This window comes from Cucurbitaria berberidis (assembly GCF_010015615.1).
Source record: "Cucurbitaria berberidis CBS 394.84 unplaced genomic scaffold K460scaffold_1, whole genome shotgun sequence".
NCBI classification, from domain to species: domain Eukaryota; kingdom Fungi; phylum Ascomycota; class Dothideomycetes; order Pleosporales; family Cucurbitariaceae; genus Cucurbitaria; species Cucurbitaria berberidis.
The window spans coordinates 6,751,049-6,771,841 of record NW_024468935.1 but is presented as its reverse complement, the minus strand read 5'-3'; the positions used below and the strand labels follow the sequence as shown (position 1 = coordinate 6,771,841).

General features: G+C 50.4%; 8 protein-coding genes across 8 annotated transcripts; 4 read left to right on the top strand and 4 right to left on the bottom strand.

The window, feature by feature from the left end:
• Window positions 1-6: 6 nt before the first annotated feature.
• Window positions 7-1,285, bottom strand: K460DRAFT_373907 (TauD-domain-containing protein; the record flags this gene model as incomplete). The annotated part of the gene is made up of 4 exons (XM_040934622.1): window positions 7-113; window positions 166-265; window positions 328-1,140; window positions 1,193-1,285. The coding sequence occupies 4 exons, from the start codon at window positions 1,283-1,285 to the stop codon at window positions 7-9; spliced, it is 1,113 nt and encodes a 370-aa protein (XP_040794604.1).
• Window positions 1,286-2,121: 836 nt separating this feature from the next.
• K460DRAFT_269417 (MFS general substrate transporter) lies at window positions 2,122-4,115 on the top strand (the record flags this gene model as incomplete). Its single annotated transcript, XM_040927568.1, has 6 exons — window positions 2,122-2,445; window positions 2,493-2,628; window positions 2,683-2,915; window positions 2,967-3,494; window positions 3,547-3,859; window positions 3,916-4,115. 6 exons carry the CDS (start codon window positions 2,122-2,124, stop codon window positions 4,113-4,115), a joined length of 1,734 nt encoding a protein of 577 aa, XP_040794603.1.
• K460DRAFT_325557 (amine oxidase-like protein) lies at window positions 3,916-6,160 on the bottom strand. The gene is made up of 2 exons (XM_040930597.1): window positions 5,587-6,160; window positions 3,916-5,529 (listed from the first exon to the last, which is right to left on the bottom strand). Exons 1-2 carry the CDS (start codon window positions 5,789-5,791, stop codon window positions 4,202-4,204), a joined length of 1,533 nt encoding a protein of 510 aa, XP_040794602.1. The 5' UTR covers window positions 5,792-6,160; the 3' UTR covers window positions 3,916-4,201.
• A 266-nt stretch (window positions 6,161-6,426) lies between these two features.
• Window positions 6,427-7,193, top strand: K460DRAFT_351885 (V-snare-domain-containing protein; the record flags this gene model as incomplete). The annotated part of the gene is made up of 2 exons (XM_040931595.1): window positions 6,427-6,606; window positions 6,711-7,193. The coding sequence occupies 2 exons, from the start codon at window positions 6,427-6,429 to the stop codon at window positions 7,191-7,193; spliced, it is 663 nt and encodes a 220-aa protein (XP_040794601.1).
• A 2,154-nt stretch (window positions 7,194-9,347) lies between these two features.
• K460DRAFT_383286 (C6 transcription factor-like protein) lies at window positions 9,348-12,701 on the bottom strand. Its single transcript, XM_040935442.1, has 5 exons — window positions 12,207-12,701; window positions 11,947-12,056; window positions 11,792-11,891; window positions 10,970-11,727; window positions 9,348-10,909 (listed from the first exon to the last, which is right to left on the bottom strand). The coding sequence occupies exons 1-5, from the start codon at window positions 12,351-12,353 to the stop codon at window positions 9,649-9,651; spliced, it is 2,376 nt and encodes a 791-aa protein (XP_040794600.1). The 5' UTR covers window positions 12,354-12,701; the 3' UTR covers window positions 9,348-9,648.
• A 2,794-nt stretch (window positions 12,702-15,495) lies between these two features.
• Window positions 15,496-17,449, bottom strand: K460DRAFT_392185 (cytochrome P450 3A4). Its single transcript, XM_040935869.1, has 3 exons — window positions 16,413-17,449; window positions 15,798-16,367; window positions 15,496-15,739 (listed from the first exon to the last, which is right to left on the bottom strand). The coding sequence occupies exons 1-3, from the start codon at window positions 17,426-17,428 to the stop codon at window positions 15,685-15,687; spliced, it is 1,641 nt and encodes a 546-aa protein (XP_040794599.1). The 5' UTR covers window positions 17,429-17,449; the 3' UTR covers window positions 15,496-15,684.
• A 1,051-nt stretch (window positions 17,450-18,500) lies between these two features.
• K460DRAFT_325545 (glutathione S-transferas-like protein) lies at window positions 18,501-19,536 on the top strand. Its single transcript, XM_040930596.1, has 2 exons — window positions 18,501-18,760; window positions 18,928-19,536. The coding sequence occupies exons 1-2, from the start codon at window positions 18,568-18,570 to the stop codon at window positions 19,392-19,394; spliced, it is 660 nt and encodes a 219-aa protein (XP_040794598.1). The 5' UTR covers window positions 18,501-18,567; the 3' UTR covers window positions 19,395-19,536.
• A 433-nt stretch (window positions 19,537-19,969) lies between these two features.
• K460DRAFT_413512 (uncharacterized protein) lies at window positions 19,970-20,775 on the top strand. The gene is made up of 2 exons (XM_040937617.1): window positions 19,970-20,210; window positions 20,262-20,775. The coding sequence occupies exons 1-2, from the start codon at window positions 20,150-20,152 to the stop codon at window positions 20,696-20,698; spliced, it is 498 nt and encodes a 165-aa protein (XP_040794597.1). The 5' UTR covers window positions 19,970-20,149; the 3' UTR covers window positions 20,699-20,775.
• Window positions 20,776-20,793: the final 18 nt, after the last annotated feature.

Here is a 20,793-nt window from a genome sequence, read left to right as displayed (position 1 = left end):
TTTCGTTTAATCCCACTCAGACTTCAGTCCGTCCACCCCAGTTGGCACTTCACCAAGCGTCGTAATGCGAAACCCTTGTCGCAAACCCTCGCCTTCCTCATTCACATCGTAGTCTAAGACATATTAGTCCAGCTAAGAGCACTCAGCGGAGAGGAGGATTCCAACCTGAGATGGCAGTATGGGCGGTAACTCGATTATCCCAGAGTGCAACCGTGCGGTCATCCCACTTCACGCGCGCCTGAATATCTTGGCTTGCCGCGATGTGCTACAGATCCGTCAGCCATATTAGTCCAAATGACAGAAGAGAAAATCGGGGAGATGCAGTACCCGGAACAGCAACTTGAGGATAGCATCTGACTCCTCGTCCTTCAATCCGACGATCCGTTTCGTAAAACCAGGGTTCACGAATAGCACCTTTTGTTTCGTTACAGGATGTATTCTCACAATAGGGTGATAGCTCTTGACAGGTTCGCGTCTGACAAAGTGGCCATCACGAGCCGCATTCTCCGCCTGCGGAAACCCACTATGCTCAGCTCTCAAGCCTTCCAGGAACACTTTAAGTGGTTCAGAGAGGCGGTCATACGCTGCTGCTTGCGACGTCCAGCCCGTGTCGCCCCCTGTCTCGGGGACCTGCACGAGGGTAAGCAACGTGATAGCAGGCGGCTGGTGCTCATAGGACACGTCAGAATGGTAGCCTGTGGTCGTGAGTTTCGACGTGCTCCGCCCGAGCCGGTACAAGTTGTCCTTCCCCAGGTAAATAGAGTGGAACTCGATGTGGTCCTTGACATGCGCGCCCACGGGGTGCACGTGCAGGCGGCCAAAGTACTGGCCGAATTCCTTCTGCTTCTGCGGTCCGATGTCTTTGAAGTCCTGGTCTCGGAAGACTACGACGCCTCGCTCGGCTAGTAGGAGTGCGAGTTCGTCTTTTTGTGCGTCGGACAGTTGCGATAGTTGGAGGCCTGTGATTTCGGTGCCGATCCGGGGAGTTAGCTTGGCGGCTTTGATGCTTGGGTTTTCTTTGGGGAGGAGATTTGGCTTCGCTGGGTCGGCGTCATGGCCTCGGTCGTTGAAGTCGAAGAGTTCGGTCGGTGGGAACTTAGTAGTAGTGTCGTAAACTGGGAGGTAAGCCGCGTACTTTGACTGCAGTCCAGATTAGCATTGATATTGAAGACTGTGAATATGGGCTTTATACTTCGTTGTGGACTTTGTCGTCGTATGCAACGGCTAGTTTAATGGGTTGCCCCTCGGCGTTGGTCGCTTCCTTGATTTGCGTCACGGTTGCCATATTGAGTCACTTCTTCCTCTTCTCGCTTTCTGCGTTCAATCCTCCATCTCTGACACTCTCCACCCTCTTATATGCAACGCTTCAATCACGTGCGATATCGGTCGCAGGATTCGTGATTATCTCCTGCGCGGCATGGCATTGACAATGCCGATGGGGAAAGCACGACATGTCAACCCCGCAACACGCAACATGGCATCGAAACTACGCAATGTCTATACCAAAATCCGTTATCGCCACCCAATACAGGTGCCTGTAGTGAACAGCTTTTCCGGTCACTTCAGAGACACACTAAATCTTGCTTACTAAGTGAAACTTGTCATGGTCTTTTCAGAAGAATACTTCAGAAGCACCCAATAAGAACAGCGTGGAAGTATGGCGCCGCCTATCATCTAGTTATGAGCAAACACTTCACCAGATGAACTCATATGAACACAAGTTTACCGAAGCAAGTCGCGGAAGGATCGAAGCCTTATTACCGTCCACTATCCACATCGCTGGTAACGTATCGAATAGGTTGCTTGCACCCGCTGTCGAAGACGTGTACATCCATTCCAGATGTGGCATTCTGACATGCATCTGGCTTAACCCTCGAGGAGATTGCAAATGTCTTCCCTGCTATTCGCAATGGCCAAGGCAACTCGACAGTCCACCATGGTCTTGGAAGAAGGTGCATGCCCGGGGGTTGTAGGGAGCGGATACGCAGTGACCAATGTGCACTACGAAGGTGAGTAAAGTATAAGAACTAAGAGTAACAAGAGGCACGCTGTTCTCGAAGACGTAGTCTACTCTTTGGTAGTACAACTCCTTTAGAAATCCTTAGCCCGTTACATTGCAAAATGGTAGAGCCGGACAAAGATGTTATCTTCCCGAACAACTTACCCCCAAAGAAGGCGCATACGGCAGTATCAGCGCTGAGTACCGATAGTAGCAACGCAGCAAAGAGAGATCCACCCGACGCCACTCCCTTAAGGGACGAGCAACCACCACCTACTCTCGCATCTATTTGGCGTCGACGTGCAAAGCCTGACCCAAATGCCATCGCCACCCAGCCATCGGTGTTCGATGACCCAGACCAGGCAAAATACTTCCAGCCTCTTCCCACCTACGAGAACATTCATCGGTTCGATCCTAGTGAACGATGGACGTGGGCGGAGGAGAAGGTGTGTCCTGGTTATTCAGTGTGAGGCTGCTGCTAATAAACGAATAGAAAGTTTTGAGTAAGATCGAATGGAGGATTGCAGCTTGGGCAGCTATAGCCTTCTTTGCGCTCGACCTAGATCGTTCGAATATTTCGCAAGCAAACACGGACAATTTCCTAGATGACTTGGGACTATCCACAAATGGTCTGTATGCCTCCAGGCTTGTTTTTGATATGATCTTGCTCACTGCTTGGCTAGATTTTAATCTTGGAAACACCGTGTCTAAACTTTCCTTCTTACTTGCTGAACTGCCGTCCCAGCTCATAAGCAAGAAGATAGGTCCCGACCGCTGGATTCCTGCTCAGATGATATTATGGTCTATTGTCGCAACAGCTCAGTTCTGGTTGAAGGGCCGCAGGTCCTTCCTGGCTTGTCGCGCTCTAATCGGACTGTTGCAGGGTGGCTTTATTCCTGATGTGATTCTGTACATGGTGAATAATGTCTAGTAACAATTCGCCTGGCAAAACTGACTTCATGGGTAGTCGTATTTCTACAAAAGCACCGAGCTGCCCTTCCGCCTGGCCATATTTTGGATGGCGAATCGTCTCACCGACGTCATTGCTCCCCTCCTCGCATACGGTCTCCTTCGCATGCGAGGATACCATGGCTACGAGGGCTGGAGATGGCTCTTCCTGATCGAAGGGATACTTACTCTCGTCATCGGCATTTGGTCTATTTTCATGATGGCGCCGTCGCCCACCCAGACAAAGAGCTGGTGGCGCCCCAAAGGCTGGTTCACAGAGCGCGAGGAGAAGATTATGGTCAATCGAATCTTGAGAGATGACCCAAGCAAAGGCGATATGCATAACCGCCAAGCGATTACACTCAAACTTCTGTGGAAGAGTATCTGCGACTTTGATCTTTGGCCAATATATGCCATTGGGCTTACATTCGGTATTCCCGCAGGCCCACCGGACCAATACCTCACATTGACTTTGAGGCAATTAGGCTTCGACACGTTCAACTCAAATTTGCTCAGTATTCCAGCGCAGGTCGGGACAACGATCAACGTAATTACTATCCCTCTGTTTTTCTACTTCGGTATTACTAATGTTCCTATAGATGCTCGTCATGACCTACATCTCCGAGAAGATCAACCAACGCTCGTACTTGGGTATCTTTGTCCAGCTCTGGTTCCTCCCGTGTGTAATTGCGATGTCAGTGCTGCCAGATAGCTCGTCCAGGTGGGCGCGCTTCGCTCTGGTCACTGTTCTTCTCTCTCATCCCACTCCCCATCCAATGCAAGTTGGCTGGTGCAGTCGCAACTCGAATACGGTGCGCACGCGTACTGTCTCTGCTGCATTGTACAACATGACAGTCCAAATGCAGTCCATCATCTCCTCCAACATCTACCGGGCGGATGACAAGCCTCTGTGTAAGGATCGACTGCCTTTGTCTTTTATTTGGATGGTCGCTAATTCATACTACCAGATCGCCGCGGAAACAGGGTGCTCGTCGGCATCAGCGTTCTCAATATCTGTATATATGCCTTCAGTAAGGTGTACTACACTTGGCGGAACAAGCAGAGAGATCAACAATGGAACGCCCTCACGCCGGAGCAGAAGGTCGAATATTTGGATACGACGACGGATGAAGGGAGCAGGCGTTTGGACTTTCGGTTCGCGCATTGAACACTGTCAAGTGAAGTGTAAAAGAAACGTCAACTTCAAAAGGCTTTGGTTGATGAATGTAGTGGGATTAGCGTCACTAAGCCACGTCAAACTGCCTTGCTCTTCCCATTCATCATCCTGTTTACAGGCGCATCTGCATGCCTGTTTCTCTTGATTCCCACCACTCTCTCCAGAATCGTGATCCAAAGCTGCAGCACCCAGACAACCGCTCTTACAACCCAATCCTTCCATACCAATTGCGGCTTCAATCCTCTCATGTACTTCGCATCGACCAACTCCCAGGGCAGACTCCCTCCCAACCTTTCACCGACCTGCAGGCCACTCTTGCATCCATCCTCGTGGAACCCGTACCCCGTCCACGCACCCGTGTACCAAATCCCCCTCTTCCCTTGAATACGCTCGAGCTGGTCCTGTGCGGCTATCATGCGGGAGTTGTAGAGCGGGTGGCGGTACTGGTATGTTGCCTGTGTTAGGGAAGGGGATGGCGGTGTTTCAGGGTTCAGGGTTACGAGGACATCGGAGAAGGTCGAGGTAGGAATATGTTGCAAGATGTTCATGTTGTAGGTCAAGCAGACGGTTTGAAGGGAGCCCGAAGGGTTGTTAGTAGAAGGTGAGGATGACGAGGTAGTGAGGTAGTTCCAGGCAGACCAGGCGGTGCGGCGTTTGGGCATTAGCGAGAGATCGGAGTGCAAGTACGCGGTATTCGGGGTTGTCTCGAACGCGTCCAGAATGTCCTTCTCCTCGCTTGTTGCAGCGTCTCCAATAATCCAGCGCGCTTGGTCGCCATGACAAGCCAGAACGACCTCATCGAAGACTTGTTTCTCGCCTTCCCCTTTCCCGCCAATCCTCAACTCTACACGCCTATTTTGCGGAGTCACTGCTTCTACAGGCGACCCAAGATGCACATGGGCGTTTCCGCACTCCTTCATCACAGCATCGATATATCTCTTTGAGCCCCCTTCAACCGTCAACCAAGGCGGCCTTTGTGAGGTTGTAGACAGAAGATGATGATTCCACATGAACCTCACCAATGTTAGCGCTGGAAACTCCAGCGAACACTTATCCGCCCCCGTGCTCCACACACACGCCGTCATTGGAATCAGATAATCATCGCGGAACGCATCTGAATAGCCTTCTCTCTCAAGATACTTGCCGATACTCATGTTGTTTGCTGCGATAGCGTCTGGAGACCCAGGAGCAAATGCGAGCAAGTCCAGGGCAAATTGGTTGAAGCGAATTATGTCGAAGATCATGCGCCAGAAGGACGGTTTCAGCGCATTGCTAGCTTGAGCAAAGAGCGCTTGCGGAGATGTGCCAGACCATTCGAAAGCACCTGCGTCGCGAGAGATGCCGAAGGTCATTTCTGAAGCTATTGTTTTGACGTCCAGGGCTTTGAGAAAGGAAATGAAATTTGCTGAGATATCGTTAACACTGTAATGAATTGGCAACGTGTTAGGAGATGTGGACGAACGATATGTAGCCGTGTTGAGGACGATGAAGCCCGTATCGACCGGCGTGTTATGGCCATTGCGTGTCCATGTCACGGTATTTGTGTGACCACCTAGGCGATCTTCTTTTTCGAAGAGGTGGATTTCATATTGTGTGTTGCGGAGCGCCCAGAGCGTGCTGAGACCGGAGATGCCACTGCCGACAATGGCTATTCGTTTCCTTTCCATACCTTGGTCGACAACCGAATTGCTTCTGAACCGGGATTGAAAGGCTGACAGTGAACTAGAGAGAGAGGGGACTATTAGGCATGCGATAGGTACCTTGTTCAGCAGAATTGAAAGTCATGAAGTCATCGATTCTGAAGCGAGCTCGGTTTCACTCTGTACCTGACTAATGTCAACATTTCGAGATTGTGGACCATCGTATGTCTGGAATATTATTCAGGCTATGGGAAAGACCACATTTCGTGTTTCGAGCGCGACAGCAGCGCTGTGAGTTGCTCCTCGCCTACTGGAGCCGTTCACGGACTGTTGAAGTAAGGACAGTTGTAGATGTCATGCCAAGGAATTGGTCAAGGCGAGGCAAGTGAGCATGAGTATCAGTAGTCCATCTGTTTAGTATATAGGGAAGCCATGAGACATTCAACAATGAGCTAGGAGGCCAACGGACATTGTGCACGTGACGTGGCAGGGATGCTCTTGGCACTGCGTAATGCGCAACGCCTCTTGAGCACTTGAGAGTCAACACCCCTTCACAACTACGCATACGACGAAACTCACGGCACCGCACACTCCATATCCTTGTCGCAGAGACGCATTACCTTTGTCTTTTGTATAGCTTGATTGCAAGTTAGTCATACGTCATGTCGAACCTCATCGATGCGGACGCGGGCACCGAACGCTTTGGCGGCTACGAAGCTGAGCTGAAGTTGGTACAAGCCGACCTGAGCCAGCAAATAGAGCAGATCAAGGAGACGACTGGAGAGCCAAGGAAGGCAGCAATCAGTCGGGCGGAAAGAGCGTTGGAGGAGGCGGACGAGCTGGTGAGTTGCTACCTAGACCTACACTCTCCATGACGCATTCATGACTGGGGCGAGACACTGGCAAAGATGCTAGCTGTACAGGATGCTAATACAACCACGTGTAGATGGGCCAAATGCGCCTTGAGAAGTCCAACATACCCGCGAACCTCAAATCCAAATACAACGCCCGCTTCCGCAACTTCGAGCACGACATCGACACTACCAAACGCAAACTCGAAAGCTACACCAATGATCGCAGCAAGCTCTTTGGCGACCGCTACACCGACAACCCAGAAGGCGCGGATGCCCAGCTCGAACAGCGCCAGCAACTGCTGTCCGGCACCGACCGCCTGAACAGGTCGTCAGGCCGCTTAAGGGAGTCGCAGAGGATTGCATTGGAAACGGAGCAGATCGGCGCGGGAACGCTGAGTGATTTGAATAGGCAGCGGGAGCAGATTACCAACACAAGGGAGAGGCTGTTGGAGAGTGAGAGTTATACCGATCGCAGTATCAAGACGCTACGGGGCATGGCGAGACGGTGCGTGCCCATCCCCTACATTCTACACTTCCTCCCTGTTGATGCAGCGTCTAGCTGGTCGCCCTTTTGAGACATACATGGCAGATTGCTAACGAGTTGTGTTGCAGCATGGCCACGAACCGCATCATCACCATTGCCATTATTACCGTCTTGGTCTTGCTTATCATCGCCGTGATCTGGAGCAAGTTTAGATGATTGTACATTATTTTGAGAGCGTTGTGGTATGGCGTTCGGCGTATATTGCGCCATACAGTGGGCAGGGTCATATGTATTTTTCAGGTCCCGAGTTGGACACGTCATTCGCTGCGAATGTCAATCAGAGTGGTTTCTCCTTCAAGTTCACCTCTTCTAGACGCGACCCGTGGTCATGAGGATCAGATGCCGGGCAACGGACTCGCTGCAAATCCTTCGACTTGTTACAGCAGCTGTGCATCTGCATGTTCATGACAGTATCCCCAAATTCTCCTGTCCAATCGGCAAACGTTACTATAAGGCCATAAATCGATCACCTATGAGTGATGTTGGATACCTCGGGCCATGAGTTAGATTTGGTGGCCAGTTGTGGTTAACATGAGGTACGGGTAGCTGTAGAGGAGTACTTGGGCATCATAAAAGCAGGTAGCGGCGGGATTGTAGATAGATAGAAACAGGCAATATCAACGTTGGCTTCTAGTGCCAATAGTGTCGCGTGGGTGATGTTATTAAAGACCACTTTGTTCAATCTGAGACATGGTATAGTAACTACAGTCGGACAATGGAAATTAGGGTGGCATCTCGATAGAGCGCCCAGCTCGAACTTGATCGCGAAACGCTTCTACTTGTCCTTGGAAGACGAAAGTATACGAAGGATAGGTCTGCAGGGAGTCGCAGCGTTTGGCGTGTTGAGAGCGACAAACATGCCCGCTGGCGGTGTATTCTTGTATGAAGGTCCGCCCTCGACCAGACTCCTGCAACCTGCCCGAGCATTTCAGTCCTAACAGCATTCCTTGTGTTGTGCTTAGGCTTAAGCTTACTAGCGGAGACTCATCGTAGGTGGGGGTGGTACTGGACGACGAGGATTGAGTCGTAGAGGTGCGTGGAAGGGGCATCCAGTGGATGAGTTAGGAGCACTGTTGTAACGCAGTCGGAAGATAAGCGTATCCTCTGCGCGCAGCCACTCGCTGTAGGTATACCTCACAGGCGGCCATACCATCATGTCTGGACCTGTGTGTATACAGAGGCGGGGTTGTATGCTGCGGCAAGGAAGGTGGCATCGACGTGACGACGTAGGTATCGTGTTTCGAGATAAAACGAGCGATGGCGAGTTCGGAGGAGGGCGCGCGAATCTGTTTCTGGTGTTATTGCGAGTAGCGAAATTTTTCGTCGCCTAAACGCGCCGTAGGGCACGACCTGTCGACCACCATCCACACACAGCTGTGTAGCTCTTTGCCATGATCATGTCGAGGCTCAGGGCGTGTACACCGGATGGCCTACAGCGATGCAGCAGGAGCAGTGGTAGTGCCAGGATGAAGAGCCAGGACAACCTCTCGCCTTCAGGTTGGCGTCGCGCAACGCGAACAGGACAGACGCGCCGCGTGTCGAGATCTTAGCAAGACCTAGTCAAAGACGTACTTGCTATCGAACAGCCGTGGTAAAAGGCAGTGTAGTGTAGTCAAGCTCATGGTGTCGTCAGCTCTTCTTCAACTTTGCGGACAAGCCACAAAAATCAACGAAAAGCAAGCGTAAAGCGTACAATGTGGTGTCAAAAATTCCCAGCCGATCCGAAGACCAACTGGAGCGGTCATAGTTGTAGTTTTCAACTAGCAAAAACGCTACCTCAGACGAATCTTCACTGGTAAGCGTAAAGCCCGAGCACTTGGATAACGAGAGAAGGAGGAGGGCGAGGGAGGCGTGGATTATATAGGCGTGGGAGTGCTAGGCTGCCGCTTGGCGCGCTAGGGTCATGTGACCAAGCACTGGCCAGTGAGAGGCTGAGCGCGGCTGAACTGCGGGTGTCGGGGTGTTGTCGGGTCACGTGAAGTCCCTCTTTTGATGAACACCAACAAATACGTGTTATACCTGTACCTGAAGATGTTTGGTAAGCGAGCGAGTACTCTCTAGAGGTAGCTGCGCAACCGGAGTAGGATTGCGGACCAATTACGGTACCATGTCTTGCTCCCTGTGAGCGAGCTGCATATTACCTGAGGCTCATCACACAATGTCGAATGATGTGATCATGAACGAAGCGCGCTGCAGCTTGTGCCAGTACCTTGTCGTTGAATCTGGTGTTATGTGCATCCCTTCCTTCAGCAGTTGGATTACAGCTGACGTCATGACGTGCTTGCGCATCGTCACATGGCGACTCAAAGCATCGCCTTGTAACTCAGTTGCCACCTGTGAAGCTCCTCATTCGCTCTCCATCTCAAATCCATTCACCAGCCAATGTCCTGAATACTACACACACGTAATAAATACCGCACGCTTATTATAAGACTACCGCCCAACGCCCTTTCGCCCTGACGACCAAGCACTATACACTCGTCTCGTTATCTGGCCATGTAGTAGGATTCGTTCAGTATCGGAGCTTCGTTCTGGGAAGGGAAGGGACCGCCCCCCATCATGGTGTCGTAGGTCGGATGAGTCGCTAGTGCAGGGTGGGCAACTGGAGGCATCGCCATGGTGACAAAATGGGCCGGCAGGTAGGAAACCATGCCTGCATCAGAGACTGCATGGGGCAATATCTGCCCTCGGGCAGCCACTGTCGCCTCGGTGCCCACGGTACGAAGGTCCGAGACGTCTACTGAACATCGTCTCGCTACGCTTTCGAACGCGCTGAGAGCTACTTTATAGGCGCTCTCAGCTACTGGGTCTTGTGTTCTCTGGAGCCAGCGAATAGCCTTCTTTAGGTCGTGGACGAGCATCGTGCTATTATAAGAGGTGGAAGAAGGATATGAGAGGCCAAGCAAAAGCACCGAAATTGCCTGCATTGCGTGGTGTATGATGCACCACCATGGGCCCTGGCTGTAGATTGAGTTCGTGTGGGGCCCGTCTTGCAGCAACGACACGATCACCTTCGCGGCCTCGATGCAGCTGTTTGCCATTTGCCTGGGGAAGCTCGCCTCGTTTGGCTCATGCCAAGGTTGTTTCCAGGCGCTGAGGCATGGGCGCGTGAGCAGTATCTTTGCACTGCAGAATTGGAATTCGAGAAGCAGACGCTCATGATTGAATACGTCACTCGGCTCGTTGTTCGTGAACTTGAAGCTGAGCTGCACCGGTAACGATATGATCCACTGGTCGAGTCGCATGTTCAACTGAGTCATATCTTGCTGGACTTTACTCGGAGGTCGAATCACAGTACCTGCAGAATAGAGCAACGGGAGGATACTTTGGGTTATGATCGACAGCTGGACGACCGCCTTGAAGTACGATCCCGAGTTCGCATCAGCGGTGCCGGAATTTGTTGGAGCCAGTAGAAGTTCCGTTGCGACATTGGAAGAGCTGGCATGTATGGGGCTTGATTCAAGCAGTGTTGTCGTACTTCCTCTTCGCGCACGATATGTCGCCTCTACGTTTTCCGAAATTTCCTCTTCTGGAAGTGGAATAGGCAATGGCACTGAACAGTACGCGTCGACTATGATACTGGGACGCCCCGTTATAACGCTAAGCGTTCGCTCAAGCGAGTAAAGACTCCACCATGTACGGACCAGTGTCTCTCGCTTTCCAGCTGTAGCAGAGGGATCTTCGTTCCGAACGTGGAGGCCGAGCGAGTACGCGAAACGTAACGCTATACCGATAACAGTCCAGGCCCTGCTAGAATCAGCATACTTGCCTAAAATAATTTGCTACAGATGCATCAAAGAAGCTTACCGACTCACTTGGCCGACTGATAGCCAGTAGAAAGCTAAAAGCCCCAAGCTCTGGATTTGGGGAAGGTCTGAATGGGTTGTAATCGTAGTCTGGTTAAGGCCAAACGCTCGAGCCCGTGTTTGGTAGATGAGGTGGTCCCGCTCATCGTCTTGCCAATTAGCTTGGATTAGATGCGAGAACTTTGCCCCAATTGCAAAGACCATATTCAGAATCGCTTGCCAACTTGGGCTCAGGCGCGGAGCGTTCCCATTCCGCAGCGCCGTGAAATACTTTCGAAACTGGTCCTCGAAGACCTTGCGCGGAAGTATAGGGAACGAAGAGTGCACCTTGAGCATGTAACACTGAAGCAGGCGCTCAGCAGTGTCCGGTGGCGGTAGCTCGTACGAATCAACGAAGAAGTCGACATCGACGTCTTCTCCATCAGCCCAATAACTGAAAAAAGACACCTGTTCGCTCCCCGGAACATACAAACCTCCTTGCTGAGGTATTCTTCCGCTCATATCTTCATCTCCCCGACCCGGTTGCGGGAGCGTGACTTCACGTAACCAGTGAATCTCTGAATTCTTTCCGACAAAGCCAGTGGCCCGAGCACGGTCGTCTTTATGTAGATCTTCGACTAGAGGATCCAAAAAATCAGTATTCAGCTCCTCATGACGGTTAGCACCGCTCATGTCCACGCTCTCGTGAGAATCATAGGATTCAGGATCGGTATTTGACGATGCCATCGTGTGTCCATACTCGGACAATTCTTCATCAACCTATGCCAGGTCAGCGGCTGAGGCTCGACACGACATGGGCGCTGCCAACGCAAGTAAGACATACTGCACCCAAAATATGCGCTATCTTGTCCTTATCTTCTGCGCGTGCGCAGGATCTCAATCTTCTTAATAGATCTGCCATTTGACCGCATTGATCCATGACGCTGGATCTTGTTAGCAAGGACAGTAATACGTATTGCGGTGAGCGGCTACACTTACACCTTCAATCTATCTTTCCGGGGCATTATATATACACATTCGCGGCTTGTGGTTGCGCAGTGCTTGCAAAATGGCCGTTCGCCAGTGCACTTGATCTTGTGGGAGCGGCACTAAACGTGGGGATAGCCCGTTAGCACCCACACAGTGAAGAGAAGGACTTCCAGCGCAAGTGTGATAGCGATATCCATGAAAAGGGTTCAAAACGCGCACCATCCAGCAACAGCCATAACACAAATGCGCTTATTCGCGTGTGTACTCACTGCTGTACAAGCTCGAGGGACCCGGCGTCGTTCTTTGGCGAAATTTTGTCCCAAGTCGGCTCTCTGCAAGCGTGGGATGGCGACCTTTCGCTGACCGATTGGTGAGGTCACAGAGCTCGAAGGGTATCCCAAGGCGTGCGAAGACATGGTTCACGAAGGCGTCGCGCCGACCAGAGAATGGTATGCTCCTGTTCCAACGAACGATTGCCCATCTAAATGCCGGAGGAATGGTAACTGAGCTTCTGGTGGGAATGTTGGACTACTGACAGGCAGCAGCTGGGTTTCGGCTACGATTGCATGCGGCTCCAATCTAGCGAGCACTACCGACCAAGAGATGACCAGCGCATTTTGAGATCTGAAGATGTCGGCTCTGGGCCAGGCCAGATTCTTGATCAAAAAGATGCGCTGTCTGGACGTTCGCTGAGCTAAGCTAGTTCCATGGAAACATTCCCCGGACCAATGAAATCGACGGACGCAAATATGTAGCCAGTCCACACCCCTTTGGACGCGCCATCAAGTGGCTGAAGTTTCTTGTATACAATAATCGCCTTATGCTTGCCTTTTGAACAGCTTCTTGGATATTCCAAACTAGTGAGACCTCCACCAGGTCTAAAGCGCAGTTGTGTCTTCAACCGATCCAGCTACATCGATGCCGTGTCGACAAAATTCAGGAACTCCATGACCTACAGATTTTTACTCGAAACCATAGAGATAGACCGGGATGGGTATAGACCGGGATTCTACCTAGGTATGCATCCATGGGAAATGTGAAAACATTTACTGTTGCATGCCGCTTTCCGCTACACCGCGTCAAGCCGTGCTGCGACCACGATGAGGCATCCCGGGAAGAACACCGCTAATCTACACCAATCTAGTGAAAATGGACTGACATGGTGGTACCTCTACCATTGTTCTCGCCTCGTCTACCACCGTCATGTTGCAGGACACAACGCCTCAACTTATGGGTTGGCGACAACGCTCTGCCTCTTGCTGAAAACGACATCTTTTCATAAGCCACATAAGGCTTAGGCTGCATAGCACCGTTCCACACGGTAGTGCGAGAGGATCATTATGGAGGTTTCGCGCCGGCATGCGTTCTTCCACCGATACTGTGGCTCCATGTTCTGCAACGTTTAATCACTCTTTGCTTGAATAGACTAGCGCGCCATCTGGGATCGCGATTGTGCCAAAAAATAGGTGGAGGATCCTCGTCTCGAGCACTTCGTTAGAAGATCTCACCAGTTACGACCAATTTCAAAGACTTGCTTGCCGTCACTAGATCGATCTACTAGGGTTTCACTATAGAGATAGCTCTTTATGGAGCATCTGTGGCCGTGTGTCTAGACCACGCGCTGCGTGCGCGTCAGCCGACGTTCCGCTGTGCCCGTTCTTCGAAAGGATGATGTGTATCATCCAGCGCGACTCCCTTCGACTATCGCATGAGTGATCGCCGCTTAGTTGCTTCTCACTTGGACTGTTGATTAGAAATGACATCATGCAGCTGCCATCTTACGATCTGCCAAGAGCGGGCGCATGGAATTGTCTCCAAGCTATTTGACTGGTTGAATACGCTCGGAATGCATTGTAGACACTGCCATTACTTACCCGCAAACTTACGCACAAGAAGCGCCAATCTCCGAGCTTCCGCGATCGTTCGGTTTCAACAGAACGATTGCCAACAGTTTGATCGGACCCACGGAAATGGTCTAGATTCGTTAGACACTTCCTTTCCGATTCCTTTTTCCACGGTCTTAGACCGCTGTTCATCTATGCGCCCAGATGTTAGCGTGTCTCCACACCCTATAACAACAGTCCCTATAGGAGGCTTGTTTAATAATCCGCATACGGCTGACATGCTTCCCCTTTGTTAAATTCATTATCCGTTTCCCCCGTCTCCCACTACGCCCTTAGCACTTCGTTGCGATGCATAGCAACCCATGTGGTTAAACTCCGATTCTAAGTTCTAAGTCACAATTCAAGTAACTGATAGGGAAACCCCTACTGCTTACTGCAACTATTTGCTACACCAACTTTGGTTATTTCTCTGATCATAAAAAAATGACCGCACATTGAGTTCCTGTACAAAGCCGATCTGTAGTATTTCAGCACTGTCTGTTTGTATGATTGTGGCACGCTAATCGTGTCGCACATGTTATCAGTTAGACTAGCCTGCCTCGTAGGTGGCTTCACCGCACTCACGGGCGGCGTCTTTCACCGACCCTATTACCTACTTTCCCAGACCAGACCTGCATCCGACGGAAACTATACGCCGGGTAAAGCCCTGCATCTGCTGCAATTGATGGATACCCCGCATGTTGATACGTCAGCGCGTAGTAGTTCCCACGTCTCCTAAGTTTTGTTTCCTCAGCGCGAACATACTCCCACCCGTAAAAATAAAGCTAGACATGCAGCCTGGAATGATTCGGGCCTTCTATCGTGTTTCCGTGGCGAACGATCGAAGGATTCACCGGAGCACTAGGCGTATTTGTAAACACGAGTTGGATTGTGTAGAAGGTCGTATGATTCTATTGCTGGAAGTATGGCTTCCATAGCTTTCGACAACGTTGAGTTAAAATCAGTCCTGACTTCATCTATCAGCACACTCTGTGACACCATGTCAAATGTGGCTACACGTCGGGGGACCTTCCGGATATTGACGAGCTTGTTGTTTTACTACATATGGAGACGGCTATGCGTGGCTTTTCAGATCACCGATCCACATTTAACGCGGTGGCGCAACATGTCGATATCGCTAGCCCTTGCACAATTTATGGCGTGTTATCTGCATTGAAACGCCGGTGGTAGGCTCGTACAACTCGAAAGTTTAACCAGCCACAGATTCGGGACGATGTTTAAGACTACTTCCACATTTCCTTACATATACTCGTAGTCTTCTTAGTCGCATTGAAGCCTAATCCTCTCCTTACATGCGCAAATGTCACGTGTTGTTGTACAACCGCCGTAAGATGTGCGACTCAGAGTCCAATATCCTCACTCCTCTTGTTGTCGCCTTCAAAGTCTGCTATTTGTGCATAAATCAATTGTACAAAAACTCTCCCAGTTCGCTCATCGGCGTTGGTTGAACACACTAATATTCCAGCGCTACAAAGCACGAACATATCAAAATTACGCAAGTGTCGCCATACCGAGCCTGTTGAATATAGAGGATCAATACCCCATGGGAGGCTTGCGACAGGTGAGGCAGTCTGCTGCGTTAGTAGGTATATCAGCGACCGGGCGTACCACCAAGGCTCACTTCTCAACTACTTAGGCTCCAAGATCAAAGATAGTCCAGTTTACAAGATGTTTTCCCCAGAACTAGATCGACAAGAAGATATCTCTTCTTACGTTCTAGGCGCCTTATGTACAAGAAACTACATATAGAAGAGAGAGATACATCCTCGTAGCTTCAAGGTTGAATACGTCCAATATCTCCCTAAGTAGTTCTACCCAACATGTATCGCGGGAATCCATTGCTTCAAGTTGCCCAAACCACAGGTGTCAACTTGAGTTTCATCCCACCTATCGGCTTACTACAAAGGTAGGTATAAAGTCAGCATGTATCCTATATTTCGTACATGGAGCTCTTACCTCGTAAGAGATCCGCCCACAACTATCTTCTCTTCTGGGTCGGCCATTTGCATTTCAAAGCTGCCGACAAACGCGGCAAGCAGCGCCCTCAATTCTGCTCTAGCAAATCGCTCGCCAATGCAGCTGCGAGGTCCATGGAGAAATGTCAAGAAAGCAAAATTGCTGTCAGCACCACCATTCATTGTTGCTTGGCCCTTATCCTTATCAATCCAGCGTTCAGGAACAAAATCCTCGGAATCTGCACCCCACAGAGCGGGGTTGCGATTTATTGCCCAAGGTACCACCAATAGCGTCGTGCCTTTGGGGACGAAGTGACCGGCGACAGTGGTATCTCGAATGGAGATCCGGGAGCTGACGGGAATTGTTGGGAAGAGGCGGAGGACTTCATTACAGACACCGTTCAGATAGGGCATTCTCTCCAGAAGACCGGCGACATCGAAACCGGGGTTGGAAAGGACTTTCGGATCTGGTAAACTTTCGTGGATCTCTAAGCGCAGGCGTGCTTGAACGTCTGGATGCGTTGAAAGTAAGTATGATGCCCATGTCAGAGCCGACGATGTGGTTTCATGTCTATAACAGTCAGATTTGTGAGAAAGTATACCCTTGGTAACTTACCCAGCAGCCAAGAATGTCAAAAGCTGATCCACCAAGTTCTCGTCGGAAAAGTCATTGCTTCGAATCATGATTGACAAGATGTCGCGGCTTTCTTGGCGTTCTGGAATTTCATTTTTCATCTTCAGCTTCTTCTCTGCCACGAATTCCTTACATATCCTCTTGAGATTACCAGTAGTTTCTCTGACTCGCTCATTGAGCTTCCACGGTAATATGCTGATGAGCCAGGGTGGGATGATCAAGTGTAAAATGAAGAACAGTGCCTTCTCCCTTGTTGGTTCGAGAATCTCCTCATAATTCTTGATGAGCTCGTCGCTACTGTTCCGCAAGGAACCAATATCTCGACCCAGACCAGCGAGCCCGATGATGTCGAGTGTGACCTGTGTAGAGAAGTGCCCAATTTCGAGTACTTTAGATGCATCTTGATCGAGTGACATCTTAACCGCGTTGCAGAACTCGATGGATTTCGACCAAAAGACAGGATATAGCTCTTTAATGTGCCTAAAATGGAAAGCAGGCATGATGCGTTTTCGATGTTGTTGGTGCTTCACACCTTCGGCCACCAATAACCCTTCGCCCAGGAACCTCTTCAGAAACGCGCGCACCCATGGTGGTTTCTCAAAGTCATAGCTTTTGTGAACTAACACATCTGCTAAAGCCGCGGGAGTCGTTAAGATGAGTCTGTCGCTGTGGAAGAAACCTCGAGTAAGAATAATGCCGTTGTTAGGTGCTCCCTTCATCATCTTGAGGTGCGGCTCACCGTTGGGTCGCTGAAACAACATCCTAGCATGCCCAATGATTGGTAGAAATCCCTTCGCCTGTGGTAGGTGTCTCAGAGGACTAACAAAGAAAGGATAGACGATGATTTGATACATAAGAAAGATAACAAGGTTGAAAAGCGAGAAAATGAAGAAGAAAGATGACAGAGTACCAGCTGCAAACACATGAGGAAAGATATAGAAAGTAAATATTGATTCAGCCAGCGACAACAGTGCCATATTGACCGGTGTGAACTTCATGCTGGCGATGTTAGAGTAAAGTATGTGCAGTCACACAGTGTGCTATGCAAATGCTGCGTTAAACTCCCTTGCAACGCCAGAACACACTAATATAGGTAGAGATTGAGCATTGTGGCATTTGGGACCTTTGGTCTTGTGAAAGGTAAGCTGCCTCGGTTGGGATACGTTTCCACGTAAGCGAGACGGCACGTATGGGGTAATAGTTGCGATGATGCGAAGACAGCAACGCAACGCTCATCCACGGCTAACAGAGCTACAAAAAGTAACATATAAAGCCAGATAGCAAAGAAACGGCTATTCGCAGCCAGATATTCAGCACGTTTACCCAAACGTGTTTCTATATGGCAAGCCCTACACGTTCAGAACCATTCACATCTCTGCACCGACTAGGCTGCCAAACGAAAGTGCAGGATACTTGCAGGCAAAGACAAATTAATAAGGAAGCCTAATAGCGACATGACAGCTTCACACAGAATGTGTTCCGCGATTACAGTTTCCGGCTGACTTTACCGAAGGGCCAAGCGTTTGAAGAACCCGCTACCCCTCTACGCATTCCCATCGCAAGGCTGCTAAGATCGCCTCTGCATTAACGCCTCATACTAGCGGGGAGCCGCAATCGGCATATCGTCGTCTTCATCTCGGTGGTTCTTGGCGGACCAATCTTCTCGGACTAATGACTAGGTAACGTTGAACGTCTAAAATGCATCTTCATTTGTCCTTCAATCTGATGGTAAGATTATAAATCACGCAGCACATATTGTTCGAGGCGATTCACAACTTATCCAGAGTCGTATGCGTTGTGCAATAGCTTACTAACGTGCCATGGCAGCGGGACACTGCATTAATGCGCCAGTGCGCTTAGCTTGAACACATCACCCGATGAAGCAACATGCCCGGGAGTCTTTCAGCCCGAGCAGAATCTCTGATTTGTAAGTTGGCGGCTGTAAAGGCAGTGTCGGTGTTGAGAACCGCCGAATGATACGTCGCGAGAGCGCGAACTCGGCATGTAGCACAATGGTCGACTGGTATAAAGTGTTGTGCTGGTCGTTGAGAGAATGCATCACAACGACAACAACAGCAACAATTCCATCTTCAACCTCCTTCGGTCAACTTTCACGTGACTCATCAATACAATCAACATGTCGTCCCTCAAGCCGATTAAGATCTGGGGTAAACGCGGCCCCAACCCACCTAAGGTTGCCATGTTAGCAGAAGAACTGGGCCTTCCCTACGACGTCGAAGACACTCCATTCAGCGACGTCAAAAAACCCGAATATCTAGCCATTAATCCCAACGGTCGAATTCCGGCGATCCACGACCCTAACACTGGTTGGTACTGAAGTCCTACCACGAATGCTATCTGAGTGCTTTGCTAACATGTATATAGTATGTGATCTCCCAATTCACTATACACGACCGTCTTACGCAGTCAACTCACGTCTTGCCTGCTAAAATGATCCCCCTACAAGAATAGTCGCTAATCGTTTCGCTACTTCTAGTCACGATTTGGGAGTCCGGTGCAATCATCGAGTACCTCGTCGAAAAGTACGACACTGCCCACAAGCTAAGCTTCCCACAAGGCAGTGAAGAGAGCTATCTCGCGAAGCAATGGCTGTTCTATCAAGTCAGCGGCCAAGGCCCGTATTTTGGACAGGCTGTTTGGTTCACCAAATTCCATGCTGAGCAGATCCCAAGCGCGCAGGAGCGGTACTACAGCGAAATCAAGCGCGTTACTTCCGTCCTAGAAAGTCACCTGAAGAAGCAGGAGAAGGGCGCAGATGGCCCGTGGTTGGTCGGAAACAAGTTCTCTTATGCGGATTTGGCGTTTCTCCCATGGCAGAATATTGTGATAAACATGATGGGCGAGAAGGTGGATCTGACTGAGTTTACGGAGACGGCCGCGTGGGTTGAGAGGGTCAAGGCCAGGCCGAGCATTGCAAAGGTTCTTGCGGACTCAGCACACTAGGGACTGTATTATCAGAAGCCCTCTTAGAGAGATGGGGACTACGGGATCTCCTTACTTCCAATCTAGCAGTCATTCAATTGAAGCTCAGCCTCGAACTAGTCCGTACAAGTGCGTGATCTTCCCTATTAACAATCTTAGCTGCCGGTTGCCTTTGGACTTGTTCATTATGATCAATTTACGGAACATGCAGTACTTAGCGTTCGCTTGCCAGTGCTCTATAGTAAAGTCGTAATGTTAGTACTGACTACTTGAGCGAAGGATCGAAGGAGCGTAGCACAGCTGGTGGGCGAGGTGGACACATTGATGGACGATGACCCGCCGACGCCTCATGTGTCGAAGAGAAGGATAGCAGCTATGCTTGATGACGACGTCGCTCCTGTTATCGACGCGGAGAACTGCCATCAGGTCCCATAGGTTCGACAATGCATGGCATCGCTGCACGAGATCGAAGCTACGACCTCGGGAAGTACCTATCCTGCACACAGCCTAGTCCATTTCGGTGCTCACTAATCGGATCGGCCGTAACACTCGACGCGCTATCACAACCATCGCGACATGACATAGCATTAGTTACGCGCGAAAGGTACTACGTGCGTTACCGCAAAGTATGAAAACAACACTGGAACCCAGACTTTTGATCCTCATCATGAGAACTAACAATCCGAACTGACCGCGACATACAAGCACAGCGCATTGACAATACCATATACACGAGCATTACCACATCAAAAGCCTCACATCTTCCGCAGCTCACCATGGAGAACCTCACGCCCATCCTGCAGACCTACTCCGTCCTCGCCATCGCTCTCGCAGCAGGTCCATCCCCCTTCTCCCTCCACTCCCTCCATTCCACTAACACGCGTACAGGCACAAACCTGAGCACCACCATCGTCACCATCCCAGCCCTTCTCCACGCCCCACCCTCCACACTCGCCGTGCAATGGAAAATCCTCTTCGACTCAGCCATAACACCCGTCGTATCGCTCGCCATGAGCTCCGCCGTCGGCTTCGCAACGCTTGCTTATCGAGAAACGCACACGGTATCGACTAGCGTAGGGAAGCGGAATCTATACGTTGCTGCTGCGGTGGGCGCGTTTGGACTTGCGCCGTATACGAGGCTGCTGATGTGGGATAGCATTGCGGAGTTGGAGAAGAGAGCAAAGGCAGGAGAGAAAAGAGAGGGAGAGGAGGTAGGGGGGAGTAAGACGCATGCGTTGGTGAAGCAGTGGGGAACCTTGAATTTGTATAGGGGCTGCATGCTGCTGGTGTCGGCTGGGTTGGGGCTCTGGGCTTCTGTGAACTGAGACTGGGCCTTACAGCGCTATTATGAGGTTATGATTGTTTATGCGGAGTACTTTCCATATTCGGCCCAAGCAGTCACAAAATTAATGTTTATTTT